Here is a 23,073-nt window from a genome sequence, read left to right as displayed (position 1 = left end):
ACATCACTCCCAGTTCATTAAAAAAACGGTGTAAATCATGTACAGAGCGCCATCAAGTGGCTCATATTGTACGTTACATCCACTATGTACAGTGTGCGGTGTAAAACGCTTGTCTGCTTAATGGCACTCCTTTCAAGGAAATGAATGTTCATGTCCATGTCTTGTGGTGCGTGCCAAACATGAACTCAAAACATTTATTTTAAAACAGATTACATAAATGGTTCATCTTTGCATTTGTAAAAATCAAAGTTCATTGTGTGATCGGATGTATAATAATACAGTGGTACACAATCCACGAACAAGCGTGACAAACAAACATAATCCTTATTTGATCAGATTGTTGAAAACCGTTCACAATTCTAACGCATGTTAGTTATTACGAAATCATTTACACTACCACTGCGTCTATTGTAGGGTTGTAGTCATTAGAATTCAAGTCAGTCAATTCAGAAAGTGATTTGAATTTAACATTGAAAAACGTTTGAAATGAATAGCTTCTCCATTTGAGTTTAGAAGCAATTGAAAATAGATGCCTTTTTTATTATGCTTATACAGTCCCACCCCTCAACTGTTCACCAAAAAAAGTGACAGGGTGCCACTTTGTTGTTGTTTGAATCCAAGATGTCCCTTTTAAATATCAATTTCAGTTTACTTACCGAATTGACTGACTTGAGGATGGCGTTCTATGTGGTTCTGTTCGACACACCCAAACCTTCATGCATGATGTTCATATACAGTGCCTTCCGAAAGTATTCACACCCCTTGACTTTTTCCACATTTTGTTTTGCTACAGTTTTGCTACAGAGTTTAAAATTGATTCAATTTATATTTTGTGTCACCGGCCTAAACACAATACCACATAACTTCAAAGTGGAATTAGGTTTTTAGATAAATGAAAAGCTGAAATGCCTTGAGTCAATAAGTATTCAACCCCTTTGTTATGGCAAGCCTAAATAAGTTCAGGCGTAAAAATGTGCTTAACAAGTTGCATGGACCCACTCTGTGTGCAATAATAGCGGTTAACATGATTTCTAAATGACTACCTCATTCCTGTACCCCACACATACCAATGATCTGTAAGGACCTTCAGTTAAACATTGAATTTCAAGCACAGAATCAACCACAAAGACCAGGGAGGTTTTCCAATGGTTTTCTCAAAGAAGGGCACCTATTGGTAGATGGGTTTAAAAAAGCAGACATTGAATATCTCTTTGAGCATGGTGAAGTGATTAAGAGAGTTGTAATTGCTGCCAAAGGTTCTTCTACAAAGTATTGACTCGGGGGTGTGACTACCTATGTAAATGAGATATTTCTGTATTTCCCTTTCAATACATTTTCAAACATTTCGAAAAACATGTTTTCGCTTTGTCATTATGGGGTATTGTATGTAGATGGTTAAAAAAAAAATGTTGAATTCAGGCTGGAACACAACATGTGGAATAAGTCAAGGGGTATTAATACTGTAAGTAACACTGCCTGATTTGTTCCTGACAGATATTTTAGAGGGCAGTCATTTGAAACGCTAGAACAGCAGAACTGTGTGTCATCGTGTTCTCCGGGGTATGAGAGGGGGAGAGTTGTTCCTCTGAGGTGGTCTCTGAGGGAGAGCTCGAGAGGGGTATGACACGTAACGCTCCTCCAGCAAACTCTCAACAGCCCTACAAAATATAACAGATAACCACATAGTTACACTTGGCATGACAAATTAAACAGAGATGACCCCCCTCCCCCTTCTCACAAAATCGTCTGTGGCGTCCGAACGGTTCGGCTTACAAACTAATATGGCCCCTCTATGGAAAGATGAGACTCTCACGAACACAATTATGTTTTGTCTTGGGACAAGCGTCTTGGGACTCGTCTGAAGTCTGAACAGCTGATCTGCCAACTTCTGTCTGTAGCGTCCGAACTAACTGTGGAAAGGTGATACACTCACATAACACTTACATGTCGACTATTTTGCTCTAGGACTCCAACAGGCCTCACGACACTCGTCTGAAGGTACCAGTTGACAAATGAATGGAAGTATATATGGACACTGTTTAGCTATAGGGCCGACACTTCAGAACAAACTTCTGTTGTTCAATGTAGTGAATGTTATTCAATGCGTTTGTATGGGCTAATAGCCAAATACACATTTTCATCATATCATTTTTTACATATTGTTGTGTTATCATTCAAAATCAAATGGCTAAATTATCCTTGGTATGACCTTCTTAAAACAATTCCATATGTTGATGTGAGACAAACAGTATTTCCAGTCATTTCAAAAGAGCGTCAACTTACAGTCAACTGTAAGTGCTGTTACTGTGAAGTGGAAACATCTAGGAGCAACAATGGCTCATCCGCAAAGTGGCAGGCCACACAAGCTCACAGAACAGGACGGCCGAATGCTGCAGTGTGTAGTGCGCACAAATGGTCTGTCCTCGGTTGCAACACTCACTACAGAGTTCCAAACTGCCTCTGGAAGCAACGTCAGCGCAAGAGAAGGTTTCCACATACTTTTGGTCGCGTAGTGTAGCTGATTTGTCTTTCTCACCACTAGTCCAGTCATTTTCAGCTGCAGTAACTGGATATGCATAAATTATTTTTACATTTCAAAATATAGCCACAACTTCTAGGGTAAAGAATCATGAGAGTGTTTCGTGTAATCATTAGGGTTGGGGTTGGTTTTGTGGTCGGCAATTTGTGATGCTTATCGACTCGGTTTACCCACATGGTTTTATTTGAGATGCAAGTTGCACGTAACTATCAACATAAATATATTCTGGGCAGTTTCATTACAATTAGGAAGAATAAATGGTAACACTGCTTTTGAATACCCTCTTCAAAATGCCTGTTTAACTCCTTATGAGCAGTGCATCATGTATTATAATGGACAACTTAGGTGCTAATAACTGCTTATAGACATCTATGACTACATTCACACTGCGTTTTGACCAAGGCTCTATAATGCAAATGTTCAAATGAATACAGGTGAACATGAAACGAGACATTTAGAATTCTCTACGAGTAGAATAAGCGGTGTTATGTTAAACTCTTACTCAACATCTATCCCTCTCTCTACCATGTGACACGTTTTTATGTTTGCGCATGAAGAAAATGTTGAACTTGTACATAGCCTATCTTCACACTTCAGGTTTCCTCTCTGAACACACAGTCAGTGGTGGGCCATTATTTCCTCGTTATCGCTTCTGTCATCTAACGTTTACCACTGTGTGTAGCCGACAGTGTAGAATACTCACTGATATGTTTCTCAAGTGTGCGTGCCTTTTCAATATGTCGTACTCTGAACTGAAACTATTGGTTTGCATAGTACTCTTTGTTGAGCTGTTATCTACAGCATTAATAAATCACATTGTGATATTGTAACATTGGTTGTTATACTGCAATATTAGACCCTCTGTGACCCTTCATGTTTATAATCATCATATTGCTGTAATACCATAAATTGCATGTTTAAGTTGCACTTTGTTGTGGATTTCTGTGAGGAGGAAGTCGCCTTCGCTGTCTATGAAGATGTCATATTACTGATTCAATGTTGACTTTCTAGAAATCCCATATTGTATTACATGCAATTTAACATTCTGTAATCAGCTAGTTCCAGTGATCCTGACACAGGAACGTATAAAAAGGCCTCTCTTATCCAGAGAGCGGGCTTACCTGTCTGGGAGTCGTGGTGGGATTCTGGGGGGAGGAGGTAGAGGTGCGGCCTCAGCGGGCCGTGGGGGTAGAGGTAGTGGGGGTAGAGGGAGGAAGTCTGCTGTGTCCTTTCCATGGATCAAATCAATACACAGCATAAGTAATAATCAGGGAATCTACAAAAGCACTGTCGCAGTTGACAGATTGTAATACATTGACAAGAGTGCATATTAAAGAAGTACATTGTGCCTTCATAAGTATGCTTGTTTTTTTTTCTCGCAATATGTCAATCACAAATGTACTGTAAAGTTTTTTTGCGGTGAGTTGATTCCATCGGATTGAATATCTCTCCAGCAACAACATGTATGAATACGAATAAGCTATTTAGCCTTGTTTACTGAAGCGTGGATTCACAAAGACAGAAATATACTAAAAGTGTTTTGTGTGAACTGGGCCTTGAAAAGACTTTAAAGAACAGTTTGGTCTCACCTCAAAGTCAGGCTCAGTTCCGCTGCTGTAGCTAATCGTACTATGTGTGCTGGGTCTGTTACTGCCAGTACCTGGGGAAAGTAAAAGTAAAAAATGTAAGCTCGGGAAAGGAAGAAACACTACACGTAATTGTGAGACAGTTTCTTCAACAAGAGCTTGTGGTGGGTTGCTACGGGCAGCCAAGCGTGCACATTAATAGCTAGAGATGAAAGCCACTTAGAGAGAGGAGCTGAATTGAGCAACAATAATGGGGAGCGTAATGTGCTACAGGTTTTCATCTTTTAGACATAATGACCATACGGGATACGGAAATATTCAGAGTTGGTCAGCAAAACGAACGGCCAATTGCGTTTCAGATTTCATCACTTCTCCAAATGAAAAGTATATTTCCAAAAGCACTATCTTGGTACTAATACAGATTTTTTTGATAATAACAATAATATAAACAACATCAAAACTACAAAAAAAAGTACCAATTTAGTAATTACATCAATTTTGTACTACCATTTAGGCTCGTAGTAACATTCAAACGACAGAGATGGTACTCACTGGATGTGCTGGAGGTACTGCCAGTCTTCCAGGTGTCTCTCTGGCTTGACCGGGTCACAGGAGGGGGTTGGGCAATGACCCGTGGGGTGGGCTCGTACACAGAACACTCCACAGCCATGTTGGCGCCCCAGGGAAGGTTCCTCTGTAGTGGGGCGGTTATCTCCAGACCTCACAGGGTAGAGGCCAGATCAACAATAAGCTAAATATCATACCTTCATTGATGTTACAAAGTATCAGTGGTGACCTGTCATTCAGGGCAGGTGGTTCTGAGCACCAACTGTTTAGCTATTAAAAAAGATAATTAAAACAAATATTGTTGTTGCCTGTTTTGCATGTTATTTTGGCATTAGTACTTGTCACATATCAGTTTGCAAACATGGTCTCTTCATTGCTTTCTTGAGTAAGGCAGCACCAAAATGCAAGTGTTTCAGCCTAGCTCAGTGCTTTCTGTAGTGGTGGGGCAGCCAGCGGAAAATATGGAGCGTAAGTGTTGGTAATGTTCTCTAGTTGCGCCCATGTCACTCATGGAGACACTACGTCACTGCAAAATCTACGGGTAGAGCTCAAAATTTCCAGCCCCTTGGGTGCTGCTATAGAGTTACATTAGTGCCCATCCAAGAAGCATAAAGGTCATTGGCTACAGATAAAATGACGTCAAATTATGTTATATCTACCGTAGCTTTGATTGGACTGATCGTGTGTGATTGGGCGGAAGAGTGGCGCAGAGGTCTAAGGCATGGCATCTCAGTGCTAGAGACATCACGACAGACCCTGGTTCAATTCCAGGCTGTATCACAACTGGCAGTGATTGGGAGTCCCATAAGGCGGCGCACAATTGGCACAGCGTCGTCTGGGTTAGGGTTTGGCCGGGGTATGCTGTCATTGTAAATAAGAATTTGTTCTAAACTGACTTGCCTACTTAAATAGAGGTTAAATACATTTTTTTTTAAAATTCAACATCATACTTTCAAAATCTTAGCAAGCAAGCTAGCAGTCATCATCATGAATGAAGTTAATCATCTACTGGCAAATCCTTTTCAATCCTTGTCATATAAAGAGAAATTATAAAGAGAAATTATAGATAAAACGTATCGGTGCTCATCGGCCATTGGACATAAACATTACACAACAAGTTGGAAATCGCAAATTCAATAATGAGTGGTTTGGAAGGAATCAGTGGCTAACTGAAAGGTTTGCAAAGCAATCACTAGCCTGCTATTCAGTGGAGTGGGTTTGTGGTCCAAGTCTGGGTATAAGGGTCTCTTTTCCAAGCTTAAAAGGATAAACATTCAACACTATGAGCAATGAAAGGTTTAATACATTGGTCATACTGTCAATCCAGCATGACTTCTGCCACTTTCTCAGGCTTCAGTGAGTTCAGGCTTCAGTGAGTTTTCCGGGAACTCTGGGAAAAAAAACAAGCCCCGACTGGGAAAATATGGCCATCCAACTCGGAATTCCAAGTCGGGTATTTGGGCCTCTTTCTAGAGATCTGACCTTAAGATCATTGACGTCATGATTCGACCTTGTTTTTTTCAGAGTTCTCAGTTGTCTTGAAAATACCATAAATCCAGAGAATGCCTGACTGTAATGACAAAATTTGCACACGAAGGACCGCCACGAAGGACCGTCCTGTTCAAGTGAGCACATCACAACAAGATGTCCAAAAATGTCTTGTATGGTGCTGCTTAAATGATGTAATATGCCGGGGAGATATGTATACTATAGCTAAGCAGGTAATACTAAGTGTATGTTGTGTAGTAAGCTGTTAGTAGCCCATGTGCCTCACCCTAATAATTTGGTCCATTTCCCCCTCATAATTTAGCCTAATGGTCTGACTTGGTGGTGCACTTGTAGCAGCCTTTAGGCACCTTTAAAGAAATGTAAACATTGAATATTGTAAGAGCTTTCAATGTCTGCTTATATGCCCCCTTTATTTACCCTACTGACTTGGTGTACAGGGAGAATACTGTAAGAACAGCCCATGTTCTGAATTCTGTCTTTGTACATTTCAAAAGTGCTGAACAAATAGTTATATTGACTACATCTGTCCTAGCTCGCTTATTAATGTCTTAATCTAAATAACGGATTGCCTCTTATCTGCTAGTCACCTTATGCTATAGTTTGTACATCTCAATTGTCAGTAGAAACCACATTTGTTTCAGCAAGTCAGCCATATCAGCTATGTTTTTTTAAAAGGCAGTAAATGAGGCTGAATGAACTGTTTCACTGAAAAGACAAGGGTTAGCTGTTAGCCAGGTGTAGCAGTGGTAAGGATTCACCACATGGTTCTGAAAAGAAAGCTCTGCTGTTGGGGCCATTTTATGTAGGCCCTAACAGTTTGTAGTCACCGTTTGTCACTGTCATAGTGCAATTAATGTATTGTGTGTGTAGTGGCTTTGCGGGCATCTAACATTACAATTTGTAGTTTGCCCCACCAAGATATACAATGCTCAAAAAAATAAAGGGAACACTAAAATAACACATCCTAGATCTGAATGAATGAAATATTCTTATTAAATACTTTTTTCTTTACATAGTTGAATGTGCTGACAACAAAATCACACAAAAATTATCAAAATTATCAATGGAATTTGGAGTCACACTCAAAATCAAAGTGGAAAACCACACTACAGGCTGATCCAACTTTGATGTAATGTCCTTAAAACAAGTCAAAATGAGGCTCAGTAGTGTGTGTGGCCTCCACGTGTCTGTATGACCTCCCTACAACGCCTGGGCATGCTCCTGATGAGGTGGCGGATGGTCTCCTGAGGGATCTCCTCCCAGACCTGGACTAAAGCATTCGCCAACTCCTGGACAGTCTGTGGTGCAACGTGGGGTTGGTGGATGGAGCGAGACATGATGTCCGAGATGTGCTCAATTGGATTCAGGTCTGGGGAACGGGCGGGCCAGTCCATAGAATCAATGCCTTCCTCTTGCAGGAACTGCTGACACTCCAGCCACATGAGGTCTAGCATTGTCTTGCATTAGGAGGAACCCAGGGCCAACCACACCAGCATATGGTCTCACAAGGGGTCTGAGGATCTCATCTCGGTACCTAATGGCAGTCAGGCTACCTCTGGCGAGCACATGGAGGGCTGTGCGGTCCCCCAAAGAAATGCCACCCCACACCATGACTGACCCACCGCCAAACCGGTCATGCTGGAGGATGTTGCAGGCAGCAGAACGTTCTCCATGGCATCTCCAGACTGTCACGTCTGTCACATGTGCTCAGTGTGAACCTGCTTTAATCTGTGAAGAGCACAGGGCGCCAGTGGCGAATTTGCCAATCTTGGTGTTCTCTGGCAAATGCCAAACGTCCTGCACGGTGTTGGGCCGTAAGCACAACCCCCACCTGTGGATGTCGGACCCTCATACCACCCTCATGGAGTCTGTTTCTGACCATTTGAGCAGACACATGCACATTTGTGGCCTGCTGGAGGTCATTTTGCAGGGCTCTGGCAGTGCTCCTCCTTGCACAAAGGCGGAGGTAGCGGTCCTGCTGCTGGGTTGTTGCCCTCCTACGGCCTCCTCCACGTCTCCTGATGTACTGGCCTGTCTCCTGGTAGCGCCTCCATGCTCTGGACACTACGCTGACAGACACAGCAAACCTTCTTGCCACATCTCGCATTGATGTGCCATCCTGGATGAGCTGCACTACCTGAGCCACTTGTGTGGGTTGTAGACTCCATCTCATGCTACTAGAGTGAAAGCACCGCCAGCATTCAAAAGTGACCAAAACATCAGCCAGGAAGCATAGGAACTGAGAAGTGGTCTGTGGTCCCCACCTGCAGAACCACTCCTTTATTGGGGGTGTCTTGCTAATTGCCTATAATTTCCATCTGTTGTCTATTCCATTTGCACAACAGCATGTGAAATGTATTGTCAATCAGTGTTGCTTCCTAAGTGGACAGTTTGATTTCACAGAAGTGTGATTGACTTGGAGTTACATTGTGTTGTTTAATTGTTCCCTTAATTTTTTTGAGCAGTGTACATGATAAAATAGCCACTGCAAAGTACACTACATGACCAAAAGTATGTGGACATCTGCTCGTCGAACATCTCATTCCAAAATTGTGGTCATTAATATGGAGTTGGTTCCCCCTTTGCTGCTATAATAGCCTCCACTCTTCTGAGAAGGCTGTCCACGAGATATTGGAACATTGCTGCAGGGACCTGGTTCCATTCAGCCACAAGAGCATTAGTGAGGTCCGGCACTGATGTTGGGCGATTACTCCTGGCTCGCAGTCGGCATTCCAATTCATCCCAAAGGTGTTCGATGGGGTTGAGGTCAGGGCTGTGTACAAGCCAGTCAAGTTCTTCCACACCGATCTTGATAAACCATTTCTGTATGTACCTCGCTTTGTGCACGGGGACATTGTCATGCTGAAACAGGAACAGGCCTTCCCCAAACTGTTGCCACAAAGTTGGAAGCACAGAATTGTCTAGAATGTCAATGTATGCTGTAGCGTTATCAACCATGAAAAAACAACCCCAGACAATTATTCCTCCTCCACCAAACTTGACAGTTGCCACTTTTGCATTCGTGCAGGTAGCGTTCTTCTGGCATCCTCCAAAACCAGATTTGTCCGTTGGACTGCCAGATGGTGAAGCGTGATTCATCACTCCAGAGAACGCATTTCCACTGTTCCATAATTCAATGGCGATGAGATTTATACCACTCCAGCTAACGCTTGGCATTGCACATGGTGATCTTAGAATTGTGTGCGGGTGCTCAGCCATGGAAACCCATTTCATGAAGCTTCTGTCGAACAGTTCTTGTGCTGATGTTGCTTCCAGAGACAGTTTGGAACTCGGTAGTGAGTGTTGCAACCGAGGACAGAGGATTTTTATGCGCTACGCACTTCAGCACTCGGCTGTCCCGTTCTGTGAGCTTGTGTGGCCTAGCACTTCTCGGCTGAGTCGTTGTTGCTCCTAGATGTTTCTACGTCACGATAACAGCACTTACAGTTGACCGGGGCATCTCTAGCAGGGCCGAAAAGTGTCATCCTATGACATTGCCCTGTTGAAAGTCACTGAGCTCTTCAGTAAGGCCATTCTACTGCCAATGTTTGTCTATGGAGATTGCATGGCGGTGTGCTCGATTTTATACACCTGTCAGCAACTTGTGTGGCTGAAATAGCCAAATCCACAAATTTGAAGGGGTGTCCACGTACTTTTGTAAATATAATGTATTTCCATGTCAGTGTTTTACAGCAACTGCTAAGACGCTATCATGTTTTGTATCAAATATGACCTTTGATGCTGTCTTGTGACCTACAGAATCGTAGGCATAGTCAAATATCAAAATAAACACTTTTCAGTAACCCTGACAAATGAAATGTAATTGAAAATTAAAGTACAAACTATGCTCATCACATGTAGAGACAAAGTAGAGCTAGTAGTCTCCAAATATTCTTACCGATCTCCTTCCCAATCTTCTCCCTCTCTTTGTGGCGTCTGGTAATGCTGCCTCGTAATCTCTTCAAATTTTCCTGTAAAAAAAAAAAAAGAAGTCGTTTTTCAGGTTGTCGTTGTACACTCAAGAGGCTAGGCTTGGTCCACAGAAAAGATCTGTTTCGTGTGTTCTGCCAAGAGATTTGAGTATGAACTATAATCTACCACTGTACCTGTTGATTACGCAGAGACTGAGATCTCCTATCCTCATCAAACTGCCAGGCCTTGAATTCCTTGACAGCATCATCCACACTCAGGACCCCCACCTTCACCTTCTCCTGCAAGGCTATGAGCTGCCTTTGGCCTTGGGTCTTCACCTCAGCATAGGGGTCGTGGGAAGAGGAGGTGGAGGCTCCATCTCTCACAGGCCTCACTGGAGGTTTTGGAGGCACATACATTGTTTACTAATTAGTGGAGAAGATGTGATTCAGGACAAATAAAATAATCTAATCTGCTTTTCAATTTGATACATACCAGTGAACGACTCTGTTTCTCTGAGGTCCGTCTGTGGACTTGATTCTTCTTTTGCTGAAAACACTGTGAATCAAAAATCATTGTTATTCACCTCAACCTAAATTACTTTACACTGGTTTGACAACTCATGCACTAGCTGATACCTTGGGAGAACCCTTTAGCCATCTACCTCTTGAAATGTACGTCTTGGACTCCTCAGGCTCTGAAAATGTTACAGGTCTCGGAATGGGGGCTGGTGGACGGTTGACAATTTCCGGGAGATAGCTTGCACTCTCGTCCAACGTGTCATAGATTTGATCAGAAACACACATGTTGTAAAGTTCTTCGTCCTCAAACCCCTCTGGTTCTTCCACCTGGTCTCCCACCTCTTCATCAGTTGTATCCTCCCCAACTTGGGGCACACCTGCATCAGGTTTACCTAAAAAGAAAAGCAACGTCATTTGTAAAAAAATTAAAATTTTGCAAATTTATGACTTCCTCCGGGTTATGACAGTCTCCTAATGCCTTCTCCATGTCCTCATCTAAGGGAAATAAAATATTCAAAGATCTTCAACATCATCATTATCATTAACACCATCATCAAAGATAAATGGTACTTAATGTGATTAGTCATAATTGAGTCATACATAGGTCTTCCCCGGAGTCATGGTTTAACTTGGTCATGGTCTCATAGATGTCTTCTTGACACCCAGGGTTTAGGGAGTCGTTCATGATGTCTTGAGAAGAGTTGGACATGGTCTCGTAGATGTCTTCTTGATACCCAGGGTTTAGGGAGTCGTTCATGATGTCTTGAGAAGAGTTGGACATGGTCTCGTAGATGTCTTCTTGATACCCAGGGTTTAGGGAGTCGTTCGCGATGTCTTGAGAAGAGTTGGAATCGTACACCTCCTCATCTTCGTCCGCCGTGCCAGCTGTCTCCTACCGAGTAGATATCGTGAACATAGTCTTCACTGAAGATATGTTTTTCAGAAAGCTACAACCATAACATTTACCAGTAGCTTTTCATTCCTTCTTGTGCAATTCATAGTATAAGCATAATGCATTTCCATTTGGTATAGGTGACAGTGAGCTGGCTGTGGCCATTGACATAATCGAGTTCACACTTCAGAGATGAAAGATAAATACATCACGGAATGAAAACACCAACAATGGACTTACCACAAAGTAATCTATGAACTGTCTCAGTTCAGAGAAGCCACTCCTCTCTGCCAGTGTATTTGGGTAATCTCCATTCTTATTTATCACGCTGTAGGCCTGTAAGGCACCTGGACACTGTAGCAGGACTGTTGTCAACTTCTTCAGCCCGTACTTTGCTGCAAAATGAAGCAGAGTGGGAAGCTCCTCCTTTCGCTGATCTGAGTGATACAAAAAGTCTAATTAATCAATGTCATCTATTCCACTTTTTCTGAACGTTCTTGAGGACTTGAAAACTATCAGTTGAACTTGCAAAAAAGTGAAACGTTGCCAATTCATCTAGTACACATTATTTATTGATCTTTTGGAACTTAGATCACATCCCTGGATGTCAACTATGTCAATGGGTGTGGACAACATTTTTGGACCTCCAGATAAGATTTTTGTACATGATTAGATGGGTTGTTCCACACTCTTATAAAAAATGTTTCCATAGGGGCTATTCGGCTGTCCCCATGGGAGAACCCTTTTTGGTTTCAGGTAGAACTTTTTGGTTCCAGGTAGAACTTTTTGGGGTTCCATGTAGAACCCTCTGTGGAAGGGTTCTACATTGGAACCCGAAAGGGTTCTATCTAGAACCAGAAAGGGTTCTACCTAGAACCAAAATGGGTTCGTCAAAGGGCTATCCTATGGGGAGAGTCAAAGAATCCTTTTAGGTACTAGATATAACTTTATTTTGCACGAATCGAGTGCCTTTTGGATAGTGTAATTTTGTCCCCCAAAAATGTCACCTTATTTTAACACTGTTATAAAGAGCACATGTTCAACTTCATGATAACCATGTTTTCCCATCTCCAGAGGTAAAAAAATAAATACAAATCACTATAAAAGGTGAATATTAAAGTAACAGGGTTGACCGTAACAGGGTTGACCGTAACAGGGTTGACGATTTCATCTTAATTAAATCAGCCATAACTCCCCTTGTCACCGGGGGGAATGGAAGCTTGTTGTGTGTAATAAGGAGGGGCAATTGAATACAAGCTTAAAAAAACATTTGAACTTGTTAAAACATTCCTAGCCTACCTATCTATGGGTAACAGTGTTATGCTCGCCATGCTTAGCTTTCGTCCACAAAACACCAGGAAACAGACAGACAAAATACACTATTACTTGACTTTTAGATGTTCAATGTTTCTTTTAGAAACATTTCTTAAAAAATACTAGTTTTACCATATTAAAACCAGAGTTCAGTTCAGTTAAAGGGTCCACCTTAAACCTGAAGGACAAATGTAAATTAGTCACTAATCACATGAAATAAATAATAATCTTCAGAAAATGACTTTGTCAAAGCAACAAAATTAACTAGGGCTTTACAGTGATAGTGAAAACATAGGGACATTTTTTTGTTAAGTGGGTTAACATTTTCCAAAAAGGTCTAACAAACATGACGTGGGACATACCACAATTGGGATTTTTAAGAGAAAACAAACATTGTATTTTTATGAAAATATACTACTAATGGATTTTTTTTACATGGTTTAATTTGAGTGTAGATGAATGTGATCCAACTGTTAAATTGAGTGTTTTATCAAAATGTACACACATAATGTCACTAGGGAATAAACGGCACACGATTTGTGGAATGGTCTAGATGGCATTTCTTTATGTCCAGATAAAATTTAGGGATGATCAGTGGCCATGTCCAAGATCACATTTGTGGATGTCCACATAGAATGTTTTGATAGTCATTGACAGTGGCCATGTCCCAGAATATTCATATGTCCCATATAGGATTTTGGGATGATTACAACAAGTGAATGGAAGAGAGAGAAAGTTTTTTACTAAGTGTCCCATTTATCTCATTTCATAACCATAACCCTAGTCCCCCTAATCTGATTGACTAACTGTCTGCTAAAATGGGTTTAAATACAGTGCATTCAGAAAGTATTCAGACCTCTTCACTAAAGCAGGAAGTACCAGTGACTCGCTCGGTAAGGAAGTGGTTCGATGAAGGAGACGCTAAGCTACAGGACTGTTTTGCTAGCATATACTGGAATATGTTCCGGGATTCTTCCAATGGCATTGAGGAGTATACAACGTCAGTCACTGGCTTCATCAATAAGTGCGTCGATGACGTCGTCACTACAGTGACCATATGTACCCCAACCAGAAGTCATGGATTACAGGCAACATACACTCTGAGCTAAAGGGTAGAACTGCCGCTTTCAAGGAGCGGGATGCTGAAAAGAAATCCCGTTGTACCTTCCGATGAACCATCAACAGGCAAAGCATCAATACAGAACTAAGATTGAATCGCACTACACCGGCTCTGACGCTCGTCAGATGTGGCAGGGCTTGCAAAGTATTACGAACTACAAAGGGAAGCACAGCCACGAGTTTCCCAGTGACATGAGCCTACCAGACAAGCTGAATAACTTCTATGCCCGCTTTGAGGCAAGCAACACAGAAGCACGCATGAGAGCATCAGCTGCTCCGGACGACTGTGTGATCACGATCTCCGTAGCCGATGTGAGTAAGACCAGGGTCAACAAACAGGTCAACATTCACAGATGGATTACCAGGACGTGTACACCCAGCATGCGCTGACCAACTGGCAAGTGTCTTCACTGACATTTTCAACCTGTTCCTGACCGAGTCTGTAATACCAACAAGTTTCAAGCAGATCACCATAGTCCCTGTGCCCAAGAACATCAAGGTAACATGCCTAAATGACTACAGACCCGTAGCACTCACATATGTAGCCATTAAGTTCTTTGAAAGGCTGGTCATGGATGCTTCAGATTACATGTTTTAAAAAATACTCATCACTCTACACACAATAATTTTTTGGAAAAGACCCTTTGCTACGCGACTTGAAATTGAGCTCAGGTGGATCCTTTTTCTTTTGATTATCCTTGATATGTTTCTACAACATGATTGGAGTCCAGTTTTGGTCAATTCAATTGATTGGACATGATTTGGAAAGGCACACACCTGTCTATATAAGGTCCCACAGTTGACAGTACATGTCAGAGCAAAAACCAAGCCGTGAGGTTGAAAGAATTGTCCGTAGAGTGCCGAGACAGGATTGTGTCGAGGCACAGATCTGGGGAAGGGCACAAAAAATGTTCTGCAGCATTGAAGGTCCCCAAGAACACAGTGGCCTCCATCATTCTTCAATGGAAGATCATTGGAAACACCAAGACTCTTTCTAAAGCTGGCTGCCCAGCCATAGTGAGCAATCGGGGGAGAAGGGCCTTGGTCAGGAAGGTGACCAAGAACCCGATGGTCACTCTGACAGAGCTCCAGAGTTCCACTGTCGAGATGGGAAAACCTTCCAGAAGGACAACCATCTCTGCAGCACTCCACCAATCAGGCCTTTAGGGTTGAGGAAGCTACTCCTCAGTAAAAGGCAAATGACAGCCCACTGGGAGTTTGCCATAAGGCACCTAAAGGACTCTCAGACCTTGAGAAACAAGATTCTCTGGTCTGATGAAACCAAGATTGAACTCTTTTGCCTGAATGCCAAGTGTCACGTCTGGAGGAAATCTGGCACTGCTCATCACCTGGCCAATACCATCCCTACGGTGAAGAATGGTTGTGGCACCATCATGCTGTGGGGATGTTTTTCAGCAGCAGGGAGTGGGAGACTAGTAAGGATCGAGGGAAATATGAATGGAGCATAGTGCAGAGAGATCCTTGATGAACACCTGCTCCAGAGTGCTCAGGATCTCAGACTGAGGTGAAGGTGCTCCTTCCAACAGGACAATGACCCTAAGCACACAGCCAAGAGAACACAGGACTGGCTTCAGGACAAGTCTCTGAATGTCCTTGAGTGGCCCGGCCAGAGCCCGGACTTGAACCCGATCGAACATCTCTCTCTGGAGAGACCTGAAAATAGCTATGTAGCGATGCTCCCCATCCAACCTGACAGAGCTTGAGATGATCAGCAGAGACGAATGGGAGAAACTCCCCAAATACAGGTGTGCTTGTAGCATGTTACCCAAGAAGACTTGAGGCTGTAATCACTTCCAAATGTGCTTAAACAAAGTACTGTGTAAATGGTCTGAATTCTTATGTAAATATGACATTTATTTACTTCTTTTTGTACTTCTCTTTCTTCCCAATATTGTGATATCAAACTGGTAGTTAGTCTTGTCCCATCGCTGTAGAACTGCTGATGTGTAGACAAGCAAATGTATCATTCCATTATAATTTCTGTAAAAAAATGTTAACACTTACATGCAGCCATATTGTCTTCCTCTAGCTGTCTGATTCCAAACACATGAAGTCCACTTGCAGGGATCCTGCATTGTAATGAGTCTGTCAGCAAATTGTCAAGTGACTCTGTGGTATTGGATGTTAAATTGAATGCCTAGAAACACAGAAATGAATAACACACGATTAAATAAAATATTATACGTCCAGCATAAAGAATTTAATCAAATATTTTTGGGGCTTTCTTGAGGCTTTGGTCTGTGTGAGATCACACCTTCAATGTCATTGAACAATGTCTTAATAAAAATAATAATAAAAATACATTCATTTAGAGTTTATGAAAAGTGAATTTGTCAGTATTCAGTATTGTATTTTTAGGTAACAATTTATTTGGACAGTCCATCTGTAGATGCTTAACAGACTATTTGCAGTAACAGTTCAACAGTTCAACTAACTCTCTACGAACCCTAACCCTACCCTAGCCCTAACCTTAACCCTTAAGTTAACCCTTACCTTAACCATAGCTCTAACCTTAACCATTACCCTAATCCTTATTCTAAACCTAAACCCTAACCGTAACCTTAGCAAGCAGTTGCTTATCAACAGATGGTCACACTATCAACAAACTATCTGTAGAGCACCTACAGATGGACTATCCGGACTATCCAAATAAAGTGTGACCTATTTTTACTCTATACGGAGCTAACTCTCACCTGACACATAAAGTTCAGGAGAGCAGCTGCATGTTGAAGATAACGGCTGATTTCTCCGATGGCTGTGTAGTATGTTACAGGCCTCAAACAGACTGGTGAGTCGTTGCTATACAGAGTGAGTGACACCTCTCCTGCTGGCATATCTGGGAAAGATAAATGTTATCTGAGTTAGCCTCCTGTATTTCTACTGAAATAGAAATATCAAATCACTTCAAATGATTCACATTGGTGGAAAAAAATGTCCACAAAAGGAATGTGAAAATGAAATAGAATAATAAGTCAAAGTGAAATAGAAGACTGGGGTAAGTGGTCTAAAAGTTCCTCTGTAGATTTGTGATCGAAGGCCTCTGAAGGTAGTTTACTTACCAGGCGCATTAATACTGATAGTGTATTCATTCTCCAAAATCCCTAGAACCCGTTTTGCAGTTGAATCTTCAGAGGCAAACACCACCTCCATTTTCAACTGGTTGTCCAGTTTATTAGAAAAGATTATAAAAATAGTTGCATGGTCCTGTAAAACAGGTTAAAAAAAAATAGCATTCTATGCTTTAATAGTTGTTTCCTCAAAAAACTGCCATTGCGAATAAAGTTGTCCTGGGCTGATTACAATTTGAGGGGGATTTGAAGTTGTGCCTTGATATTAATCAATTAATCTTTGTTTTTTAAAATTAACACAAAATAAACGAAGTAACCAAGAGGCATTGTTGTCCGACACTATACACTCCACAAGCTTTTATACTTATGACAGTATCATGTACCTGGTATGTAAACATTCATCTTTCCTTATGTGGTGCTTTCCAGATTAAATATTTGAACAATGTTCAGTACCATTTCAGAGTTGTCTATATGTATGTTTAAGCAATTCTTACCCCGCATAAAACTCTGTTTGGTTGAACAGTGAGGCAGGTGGGTTGTGTGGGGCTCATTTCCTGGTTTGGGTGGATCTCTGTTCTCACATCGTCATTGTCGTCCTGGACACACTCTGGTTCTGTCACTGACTCTTCCTCTGTCCCCTCAGCTTTGGGGTTCATAACCACAGGGATTTCGCACTCTGTTTTTGCTTCTGTTTTTGCTGTAGCTTCCGCCTCATGTTCAGCCTCTTCTGTATTACCTTTGAATACAAAGTCAAAATAAAAGCCTATCATCACTTGTTCTCAGTTGAATATGGGTAAATGTGTGAATTTAATTAACAAGACTGTAAGTTCACAACTAGAGGGTATGTGATCCTTTGTGAGTATAATACACTAGTGGTAAATGACTCATGCATGTAGACAGCTTCAAGTTCCTCGGTTTTCATATCACTAAAGACTTAAAGTGGTCCAAATTCACACACAGTCGCAAAGAAGGCACAACAGCGCCTCTTGCCCCTCTCGAGGTTGAAAAAGTTTGGCATGGGCCCTCAAATCCTGTAAAGGTTCTACAGCTGTACCATTGAGAGCATATTGACTGGCTGCGTCACTGCTTGGTATGGCAATAGCACCGCCCTCCATCGCATGGTGCTACAGAGGGTTGTGCGGACAGCCCAGTACATCACTGGGGCTGAGCTCCCTGCCATCCAGGACCTCTATATCAGGCGGTGGGAAAAGAAGTCCCGGAAAATCTTCAAAGACACCAAACACCAAAGCCATAGACTGTTTTATTTTCTGCCACACGGCAAGAGGTATCCCCAAGTAATACGACTGATAAGTAGCTAATAAAATAGCTACACGGACCGAGTTTACCTTGTGTCTTTATCAATCTTTTATTTCAGTATACACACTCACGGAGCCCTACACTCTCACGCACACTGTCACACCAAGACAAATAACCCCTATCATTAGCTCACTTACAAATAATATGCACATACATTTATACTGACTCTACACACCCGCATACCCACTCCCATACAAGCCGCAGCTACTCTGTTTATCTTATATCCTGTTGCCTAGTCACCTTACCCCTACACATATCTACCGCCATCACTCCAGTATCCCTGCACATGTAAAAATGGTACTGACACTTACTTGACACTTATTTCCAGTATATAGTATGCTAATTTACTTATCATATTCTTATTTATCTTCTTCTAGTAACAGATTGTTATTGATTATTGCATTGTTGGGTTTTTTAGTTTGCAAGAAAGGAATTTCACTGGACTTGTGACATTAGAACTTGAAACTTGAAACAGAGTTAGGCAGAACAAAAACATGGGTATTATAAAGGCGAACATACAGTCAGCGATGGATTCTAGAATGGTGGAGATGTAAAGAGCAGGTTCGTCTTCAGCATACAGTTTTCTCCAGCTCTGCCAGTTTTCAAACCATTCAGTGGGTACGTCATCGCCCGACATCCCACACAACAGCGCCACCACTCTGTGTGGAGGATGAAGGAGTCTCTGAAAAGTTCCCAGGACTTCAGGGTCATTTAGAATGTCCAGGATTGCTGTTGTCAGCAGCAGCACAATGCATTTACTATTATAGAAAATGTTCAGTTCGCATCCATGTAGCTGGTCAGCACTGTCAACTGCATACAATACGATAGACCTTTTGGGAAACTTGCGTGACGACTTCAAGATCTTCTGCAGATATGTAGCCCATTCCTGAGCTTCGCAAGAATGGACAATCAACAGCTCACACGTGTAGTGGAATCCAGACATTGCTGGAAGACAGAATAATGATGGGATTTAACATCTTATCAATTAATTATCTAAAAAACAATTGAATTGTTTATGTACAGTGGGGTCTGAAATGATTGACTCCCTTGATTAAGGGAAAAAAGGCAAAAATGACTATAAGATAAATATTTCAAATGCTGAGCTTTATTGTATGCAAAACATTTTTTTACATGTCATTATTTTATACTAATACAATTGCTCAGAGAAAGAGATTTAGTTTAAAAAGCAATACATTTTTGGCACCAAGCCTTTTCTTAAAATGTAAGCGTTTGACGCCATTTCCTAGTTCACAGTAGGGCCATTATAGGGCCTTTTTTTTGCTGACAATTTTATAGAAATACGTTCTTCAACATGTGAACTTTCAAATGCCTTAATTACAAATATGAATACTAATGTTCAATTATGAGCCTAGTTTAGCCAAGGAGAAAGCACCGAGCTATGTAGGGAGAAAGGCAGGATCCGTGATTGGCTGAGACAATGGAGGGCAATAATAGAGGGACTACTTTCTGGAGGACAATGCCATGCCGACTCATGTGTTTACATGTGAATTCTTAAAGAGATGGAAAATGCTAGGGCTTGTGAACGTTGTGAACATTGATGAATGGGAGTAAACAAAGACGATTTCTCCAGAAAGTGTGAAAGTCATTCATGGTCCTTTTTCTGCTACTTGTCCCCAAAGTGGGATAACAAGTTTATAAAAGTTCAAATAAGCATCATTTCCTCATGCAGTCCTCCCAACTGTGTATCATATACCATTTTGAAGCTCAGAGTCTGTACTTTTATTTTTTTTTAAATGTTTTAAAGCCAATCTTGAAAATTTGACATAAGCTCACCTTCCTGAATTCAGTCACAAATGTTTTATGAGTTGGAGAACACATTGGGAAGGAGCTTAGACCATTTCTCTGTACAGAATCCTTCCAGATCCTTGATATCCTTCGTCTGAGCCTATCTTTATCAATGGTGTCAATAATTTAGGACAGTGTATAACTGTACTTAACACCTAAATTCATACATAAAATTATATTCATAGATTTATTTTTTCTCTATTAAGTTATTTGAGAAAAAGAAAAGTCAAGGTATTAATGCTGGGATTATGCTTAATGTTGCACAGAAACTGTACACGATACCAGGTGTCCAAAACAGCCCGAGCTATGCGATTTCAAGGTTGCTGTGGTTAAAGAATGAATAGGCATGCTGTTTGAGATGTCAGCACTGAGTACAGTCAATAAGTAGCTGAGCAAACACTGACCAGAGTCAACATTGGTCCGGGTAATTTGTTGTAACTCATTACTTTACTTAATCAAGCCAAGTTCACCCTTGTAAAACCTAAAAGGAGGGCGATACTACAGTGTGTAGTACAGTATTCTCCAGTATACTACGAAATTCTAAAGTAAGCACTATGTGATCAAGGAATATTACAGTGTGTACTGTAGTATTCTCCAGTATACTACGAAATTCTAAAGTAAGCACTATATGATCAAGGAATATTACAGTGTGTACTGTAGTATTCTCCAGTATACTACAAAAGTCTATAGTAAGCACTACATGATCAAGGGATACTACATTGTGGAGTATAGGATTCTATAGTATATTAGTTTTCTACAGAATTCTATAGAGTTTTATAGTATGCACTATAGTATTCTATCGTAAAATGTAGTTTTTTTTTTAAACGTGGGTTAAACCCAATCCTAAATGTGCTTCAATCATACTGTACAGACATTGTTTTTGCAAAGATATTGCTGACATGCAAAACCTTGTCACCAATGCAGTTGCCAACTATAACTACAGGAAGGGTAAAACACTAACTTCCTTATTTCTAAACCAAATCTGTCAATGGTCTTACATTATACATCAGTCAAAAAAAAAAAGCCATTGCAGTTTTAGGTAGATGTCATATTGAAGTTTATTAATGAAAATGTTAAATTCTTTAAAACCATGAGTGTGGAGTGAGAGCTTATAGTATTGCTTTAGTTTGTAGAATTTGAAACATTTTGTATTTTATTGTCAGGCTAACGTCAGACAAAAAAACAAATAAAGAAGTGTAAGACGTCAAACAAGTCCACCTCTTACCTGATTCTGAGGGTGATACAACTCCATCCATTATTGTGAAGTTTGAGAACAGTTGCATCAACTCACCCCACAGCACAAAACATCTGCCCTTTTTTTGAAAGGCTCTTTTTACTTTTTGGAGTTAAAGCCTTTCTTTCTACCCCACAGAATTTAGACTCTTCTCATGAACAGCATTCGCCAAATAACTCCCCTGCACTGTCATATTAATAGAAACATTTTGTTTCCTGCTTATTGGGTGACACTCTGTCACTTCCTAAAACAGATGTGACATGTGAGACCTGCCCCTGCGATAAGTGTGAGGGAAATGCAGTTTATTGTATCGTGTTATCATCTATGTCGACATGATCTAGTGCTTGTGACATGTTTTACATGAGTTCTCTCTTCTCACAAAGTTTGGTTTCTGACTACTAAAACAAACCTCAAGTCAAACCAATGACAGAGCAAACATACCAAGACAACAAAGCAGTCATTGTATCTTGTATTTTCCACACCCCCCCACCCACACACACACACCTGATAGTTGTCACATTATCCTTTTTTCACTTCCTTACACAGTGTGTGTGTGTGATTTTCAATGTCAACCTGAAAACATCGCAAAAAAGCATGTCAGAGACTGAGGGGACATGTGAGTTTACATATTGTCATAGGCATCTTGCATTCACACATCACTGACATACAACTCATCTCATAGCTTCAAATAGCCTATCCAGTACAGCATTTATTTCAAAACCAGTATGTATTGCTACAAACTTCTATGGGACTGTGTCAGCATCAAGTGCTCATACCAAACCCACATTACAACCATCATAAGCACACCTGAGAGGCATTCCAGAAATGTATATGCTGTATGGCGGGGGTAGGCAACCCTGTTCCTGGAGTGCCGCAGTTAAGGCAGGACACCTTACCAACTGAGCTAATTGATCAGTTCAGTGATTACCTCAATTCAACACACCTGGTCTTCCAGGTTGGTTAAATCAAAAACATGATGTGCCTGCAGCACTCCAGGACCTGGGTTTCATACACTTGCAGTCCAGTAACACAGGCCCACCAGAGGGCAGCATGTTATCACTGAATACAAAGACAAACTCCAGCTCCAAATCTACTTACACTACAAACGGCCTCTGGAAGCAACGTAAGCTCAAGAACTGTTTGTCTGGAGTTTCATGAAATGGGTTTCCATGGCCAAGCAGCCGCACACAAGCCTAAGATCACCATGTGCAATGCCAAGCGTTGGCAGGAGTAGGGTAAAGCTGGCCGCCATTGGACTCTGGAGCAGTGGAGACGCGTTCTCTGGAGTGATGAATCACACTTCACCATCTGGCAGTCCGACGGACGAATCTGGTTTGGCGGATGCTAGAAGAACGCTACCTGCCCAAATCCATAGTGCCCACTGTTAAGTTTGGTGGAGGAGGAATAATGGTCTGGGGCTTTTTTTCATGGTTTTGGCTAGGCCCCTTAGTTCCAGTGAAGGGAAATCTTAACGGTACAGCATACAATGACATTCTAGACGATTCTGTGCACCAAACTTTGTGGCAACAGTGACAATGCCCCCATGCACAAAGCGAGGTCCATACAGAAATGGTTTGTCGAGATCGGTCTAGGAGAACTTGACTAGAGCCCTGACCTCAACCCCATCGAACACCTTTGGGATGAATTGGAACGTCAACCGCAAGCCAG

At 41.4% G+C, this 23,073-nt stretch overlaps 1 protein-coding gene across 1 annotated transcript; it reads right to left on the bottom strand.

The window, feature by feature from the left end:
• Window positions 1-141: 141 nt before the first annotated feature.
• On the bottom strand, window positions 142-21,882 carry LOC115135300 (phosphoinositide 3-kinase adapter protein 1-like). Its single transcript, XM_029669839.2, has 16 exons — window positions 21,397-21,882; window positions 18,885-19,310; window positions 17,543-17,784; window positions 17,040-17,184; window positions 16,674-16,816; window positions 15,985-16,117; window positions 11,767-11,963; window positions 11,235-11,526; window positions 10,778-11,026; window positions 10,609-10,671; window positions 10,308-10,507; window positions 10,100-10,172; window positions 4,678-4,845; window positions 4,129-4,199; window positions 3,661-3,767; window positions 142-1,658 (listed from the first exon to the last, which is right to left on the bottom strand). The coding sequence occupies exons 1-16, from the start codon at window positions 21,452-21,454 to the stop codon at window positions 1,544-1,546; spliced, it is 2,682 nt and encodes an 893-aa protein (XP_029525699.1). The 5' UTR covers window positions 21,455-21,882; the 3' UTR covers window positions 142-1,543.
• Window positions 21,883-23,073: the final 1,191 nt, after the last annotated feature.

Source organism: Oncorhynchus nerka, linkage group LG10, assembly GCF_034236695.1.
Source record: "Oncorhynchus nerka isolate Pitt River linkage group LG10, Oner_Uvic_2.0, whole genome shotgun sequence".
In the NCBI taxonomy this organism is placed as follows: Eukaryota; Metazoa; Chordata; class Actinopteri; order Salmoniformes; family Salmonidae; genus Oncorhynchus; species Oncorhynchus nerka.
This window is presented reverse-complemented; position numbering and strand designations above follow the sequence as displayed.

What these genes read in the sequence shown, in the direction of transcription:
- LOC115135300 (XM_029669839.2), bottom strand. Translation starts at nt 21,454, where the DNA reads ATGCAACTGTTCTCAAACTTCACAATAATGGATGGAGTTGTATCACCC. An exon ending in GGAAGACAATATGGCTGCAT is followed by an intron (nt 11,964 to 15,984) that starts GTAAGTGTTAAC and finishes TGTATCACTCAG; the next exon opens with ATCAGCGAAAGGAGGAGCTT. An exon ending in AGTCTCTGCGTAATCAACAG is followed by an intron (nt 10,173 to 10,307) that starts GTACAGTGGTAG and finishes TTTTTTTTACAG; the next exon opens with GAAAATTTGAAGAGATTACG.